General features: G+C 33.0%; 1 protein-coding gene across 1 annotated transcript in view; it reads left to right on the top strand.

The window, feature by feature from the left end:
* The first annotated feature begins 541 nt into the window (after nt 1-541).
* LOC143080659 (ankyrin repeat and SAM domain-containing protein 6-like) overlaps nt 542-6,000 on the top strand; it is a 41,695-nt gene continuing 36,236 nt past the window's right edge. The window contains exons 1-2 of the mRNA XM_076256628.1: nt 542-826; nt 3,494-4,073. Coding sequence (XP_076112743.1) covers nt 704-826; nt 3,494-4,073 — 703 coding nt within the window. The 5' untranslated portion in view covers nt 542-703. The remainder of the gene's footprint in view (nt 827-3,493; nt 4,074-6,000) is intronic.

Raw genomic sequence — 6,000 nt, 5'->3', positions numbered from 1 at the left:
GTCTAGGATTGTATCATTTACAATAACGAAGTCATCATGAGTCCATTTTTTAGTCCCAAAGTAGGCACACTGGGTATTTTTTTAACAGTGATATCAATTATATATATATGGTTATTGTACGTTATACAGTTTTCTGAGTTATCTCCCCCCTAAATGGATAGATTGAAGAAAAATTTATCCAAGAAAAGAAAACTACAGAATTTGTAAAAACAGGTTTATGATAATATGTACATATTTATTTTATTCATTCAGATCAAAATTTAATAAACTAATCACGTGCATTTGTCAAAATTTTGCATATTGTATCTGTCATTTAACCATACGAATCCACAGGAGAGCGAACTGCACATTATATTTTTTCATACAGTTAACATGATTTTTGTGTCTATTTTTATCACTGACGTTAATATTCTCATATGCATGTTCAGAATGAAAATGCAAAGTTGAAACTAAGAAATAAGTATTTTTAAAAAGTAAGCCCGTGATAGTTCTACAATCTAAAAGTGATTCAAGCATAGCAAAGAAATCTTGTGACGTAATGAGCGGAACCAAGATGGTGGACTTGGTGATCGTAATTTTCTTTGAGTGAGAAAAAACAATCATTATTTCGAAAAGGATGAATATATTTACAAAATGGAGTTAAATTATATTTATAATAAGTTAAGGAACTAACATAAATAAACCAAGATGACGTGATATAGTTATGGATCGCGTCCGTCAGTTGCTCCATGCCTGCGAACACGGTGATGGCCATTCAGTTCAGGCTTTGCTCGACGAAGGAGTGGGGGTTGATAGCACTGACGACGATGAAACTACGCCCCTACAGGTATACAATTATTTCCAGTGAAAATCATTAGCCCAAAATAAGAGCCAATCTGCCAGAAACCATGCAAAACTGTCCGAATGCCACTAGTACTGGCACTAGTGAAAATCATTTGCCTATATAGTATATTAAAGATATGTCAATTTTCATGTATGATTAAAATGATATTAATCTTACCACCATCTCAGTTACTACACTCTTCCTCTTTTTGAGTGAAGTTTTTCTGTGAGTGTGATACCATACGTCTGTTAAGCTGAAGGATAACTAAATGACTAATAATCACGCTATAGTCGCCGTCAGCTGAAATTCGTAGGGGTTATCGGTAAAAATAATCTAAACTATCAATCGTGTTCACTCGAGATATAGTTTTTCACATTCCATTCATAAATCGCAAAACGAAAAAACACTACTGCCCTACCTTTTAAGTAATCGCACAGTAATAATCTTGACCTTCACATTTTCCAGAATGTTTTCCATTGTAATTCCGCCATCTTCGTTTCTATGAGGATCATTTGTTTACATATGACATTCAAAATCGTCTTGGAAAATGTGAAGGTCAGGATTATCATGATTATCACAGTGCAATCACTTAAAAGGTAGGTCAGTAGTGCCTTTTGTTTTTGAGATTTATGAATGGAATGTGAAAAACTATATCTCGAGTGAACGCGATTGATAGTTTAGATAATTTTTACCGATAACTGCTACGAATTTCAGCTGACAGCGACTATAATAAATATGAGTAGTCCGTTTACACAAGTTACAAGGCACCTACACCCTAGTCATGTCACTGTCATTAACATGAGCAGTTACAACAATTAAGGCGAAATGGAGTCTTCAATATTATGTTTTTGAGTTGTCTCTCTTCCGGAAGTCACTTCCGTGAATTCTGATCATGAATCAAAACAAAATGTTGAGAAAAATTAACTCGTTCTGTCGATAAACTTCGTATTATATTAAAAAAGATCGCAATTTAAACCGAGGAATGTACACAGAAAGGAGTCATGATCACTGACCAAAAGGAAATTAAATATTTAAAGAGTTAGGAATGGGGTTCCTCCTAGAATTAATGTAGGAAAATAGGTGGTAAGATACGAAGTGAAATACTTCTCTCACTCTGAGTCTCAATGACTGCTATGGAAAGTAAACTTGGAATTGATAGTACAAAAATAAAACACAATAGGCCTAAGTACATTGTTCATACACTTTTAACCGGGATTGGCTATTTTGTAACTATTCAGATAACGTAAATTACATTTTACATTTGCAGTTGAATTAGTTTTGAAAATAATATTATCCAGCTACATGTATACATGTGTCAATGAAAACAATGGCAATATGCTCTTTGATTAAACACTTACGTGTCTATTTAAATTGATTCAATTAGTTTATGTAAAAGATTTCAACTGATTTAGCTGTAGTCATTAAAAACGCTCCGATTTAAGCTTAAATATGAAAACTCTATCAATTATATGCCAATCAAACGTCACTTTTCAGATGGTGTTTGTCAAAAATGAAAGTTGCCGAATCCATGTTCATCCTCAATCTTTATACATGTATATGTGCATTGTTTTGTCAAAAACAGTCCATATTTATGTAGCAGAAGCATTCTACTTTCCAGTAAAAAGCTAAAAGATTACATTTTCACACTTTTGTAAAACTGCTATATTTTGGAGCCAAAAAGGGGTCTTACTGAACCTACTCCTTTACAAAGATACATTCATGCATGTGTGGCACATGCATGAATGTATCTTTATAAATTTAATAGACACTTATTACATGTATTCATGTAACATGTGTAAACGAAAATACGAAATCGTTTAAAGTAAATTTAATTTGATACTAACTGTTAGTATCAAATTAACCAGAGAGACGAATATGTTTTATAACATTGTTGTCGAGTCTTTGACTTTAGTCGAAAAAGCGAGACATACATGTAGCAATCCTACATTCCGTTGTCATCGGCAGGGGTGTCTACAAATATTCACTCTGATGTTAAAGTTTACGAAAATTTTAATAAATTTCTTAAACTATACCATAAACATGATAAACTATACCATGTACATGATGTATACTGGATTTCTACCAAACTTGGATAGAAGCTTGTTTATGATCATAAATAGTATCCAGAAGTGAATTTTGTAAAAATAAAATTCTATTTTTTCCGCAGTTTTCTTTTAAATTGTCTTAGTTTTGCTGCGGGGAAACATTACATTCACTCTGTTGTTAAAGTTCCTAGCTGGAACACTGTTTAGTTTGCCTCAACCAAATGTTTTGAAACCTATATACTAAATGCTTATTACCACAAACCACAGATCAGGTACAAGTCAGTTTTGATAGTGTCACTTTAACAGTTCTAGAGTTATGCCCCTTTATAAATTGAAAAATTGCTTAATTTTTTGTTTTCGCTCTGTGACTTAAGTTTACCTCAACCAAATGTTGTGAGCTTAAGACACAATATTATATTTATTACAGCAAAACCCAGATCAAGTACAAATTTGGGTAGTGTCAACTTTACCGTTCATTAGTTATGTCCGCTTTATACATGTAACTTTATATGATATATATACACAAGCAAAGGCATCATCTCATTCTGTGTCCATTTTTGACACATTCCCCATTTATTTATCTTTTTAATTCAAATACATTAATTAATGATTATTGATTTTGTAGATTGCTGCAGCTAATGGCCACGACCACATTGTAAGGCTTCTGTTAATGAAAGGGGCAGCATTAGATCAACCAAATAATTTTGGTTGGACGCCACTGATGCATGCTTGTCGCAATGGCCACAATGAAGTAGTAGTAACACTGCTTCAAAGACAGGCAGATATCAGTGTAAAAACTAGGTATGGCATTTCAGCAGTTACACTTGCAGCCAGAGGTGGTCACATACAGGTGGTCAGAAAGCTAGTTGAGGCTGGCATTGATTTGAATAACTCAGGGAATGGATGCATGTGTGAATTCACACCTCTTTTAGTTGCTGTTGAACATGGACATGATGCAGTATTGCGTTTCCTTTTGGACCGTGGATGTGATGTGAATAACAAAACAGCATCTACAGGGCTAACACCACTAATGCTAGCTGCTGTTAATGGACACCTTAAAACTGCTCAGATTCTCATAGAAAGTGGTGCTGATGCTAACCTCACATCTATAAATAATAGAACTGCTTTAGATATGGCAACAGCTATGGGGAAAAGTGAGGTTGCCAGTTACCTTGACAGGAAAACAACAAATAAAACTTTTAAAGGTAAGGGTATAATGATTGCCTATAATTAATGTACATGTACATGTATGTACATACAAAAGCTTTAACCATACACTGCTAAAGACAGATGTTAAATCTCTCCAAGTACACATTGTACTTCTAATAAGTTCTATTTATGTCCATGCTATATAATTTGCTTTCATGGATTCATAGGTGGATCCAGGGAAGGGCCTGGCTCCCTTTGGTGGGCAAAATTTGGTTGATTATATAGGGAATCACTGAAGCATGACTGGAGGGGCCCCCATTAGATCAGTCAGCGGGCCCCCCCTTTTGAAAAGTTCTGGATCCACCACTGGGATTTGATAAAAAAAGATAGTTTTAGGTTGTGATCAAATATTTTGTCTATAGATTGAATTCTACACATGCATGACAGTATTCTACTCACCACTGTTCTAGCTAGAAATTGTGAGCATATGATTGGGCACATTCGTAATTTAGATACATGTAATACATGTGAGTTACAGAGTTACATGTAACATGAGGTGGTGACATTTGTATTGAAATTATTATGATGATTATTTAATATTTTATTAGATTTATATGATCTATAACCTGTATAACATGTACATGTACAATGTATAATTTTTTGTTAGTAAGATAAGGCTCATCACATATTGTTCCAGTGAAGTAAATGGTGCATTCATACTGGATGTTAAAGAATAACTGTCAATATACGACCCATTTCCCAATTTCACGCTTTAAAGTTTTAAAAATCTCTAGACTGCATAAGTTCTTATTTAGATTTGAAACATTAAACTCAGTTTAGCGTATAAGAATTTGATTTGTAGTATTGAATTACTTTTTACATAATGGGTACATTTAAATAGACTTGAACAATAAGATAGGGACAACAGTAAATCTATAGAAACAGAATATGTGATAGTATCTTGTGATATTTGCAGCTTCATTGTTTACCTGTGTTCTCTTTTTAATATACCTAAGGTAACAGTATAAAGAATTAATAACTGTATTGATTAACAAGATACTCCCAGGTATTTTTGGATAGTCGGTCAATACTGGCAATGACTGGGTCTGTTTTTGGTTAAGTTTGTGATGATTAGGAAAAGGACATACATTTAAGTGTAATTTTATACACTATAAAAAAGAAGATGTGGTATGATTGCCATTGAGACAACTGTCAACAAGAGACCAAAACAAGTTTATTAGATCTGGAAACAAGAATTAGAACATATAACCAGGAATACATGTACATGAAAAATACACAAAATATTTCACTTTATATAAATATAACTTTCCTATACATTAATGTATGCATTTGTTGCATATTACATCATGTACATACAACTGAAACTTAAACAATTTATCCATTTGTGATTTTATTGTTTATTCATATATCAGTTGAACCAAGTTTGTTTTGTTACTTGGTCAATAACATTTTAATGAATTTAGTATATAGTATTCTCTTGTATGAAAAGGGGGGGGGACTGCTGTGTTCTACCTGGTATCAGGGTATTTTCAGATAATTAATTCCTTTGAATTTTAAAAAACTGTAATCAGTAATCAGTAAAAGTGTAGAAAAGGAAATAACCAAATGTACATGTACAATGTATGCTAAAGAATTAATGTCCACTTATTTGTTAAATATGTCTATAGAAAACCTCTTCAAATCAACTCTGCAAATTTAGTCTCGGCCCTTTAATTGGCTTCAAGACAAACATTGTAAATAAAGAACAAAGAATAGATATTAATTTATGGTGTTTCTGACGTATGTGATAACTGTCCTCCATTTATATTTAAAAGTACATCTAGCCCTGGTGTTTACAGGACACCGATATCCACACCCGATGTACATGATTGATAGTAGCCACATGCATACATGTTTAAATGTCTGTTGTACAATTAGATCAGTATTGTCAATATTTGTTTTAATTTGTAAAAGTACTTCCAC

This window comes from Mytilus galloprovincialis, chromosome 6 (genome assembly GCF_965363235.1).
Source record: "Mytilus galloprovincialis chromosome 6, xbMytGall1.hap1.1, whole genome shotgun sequence".
Classification (NCBI taxonomy): domain Eukaryota; kingdom Metazoa; phylum Mollusca; class Bivalvia; order Mytilida; family Mytilidae; genus Mytilus; species Mytilus galloprovincialis.
Note: the sequence above shows the minus strand (reverse complement) of the source record. Positions and strands in the feature narration are given on the sequence as shown.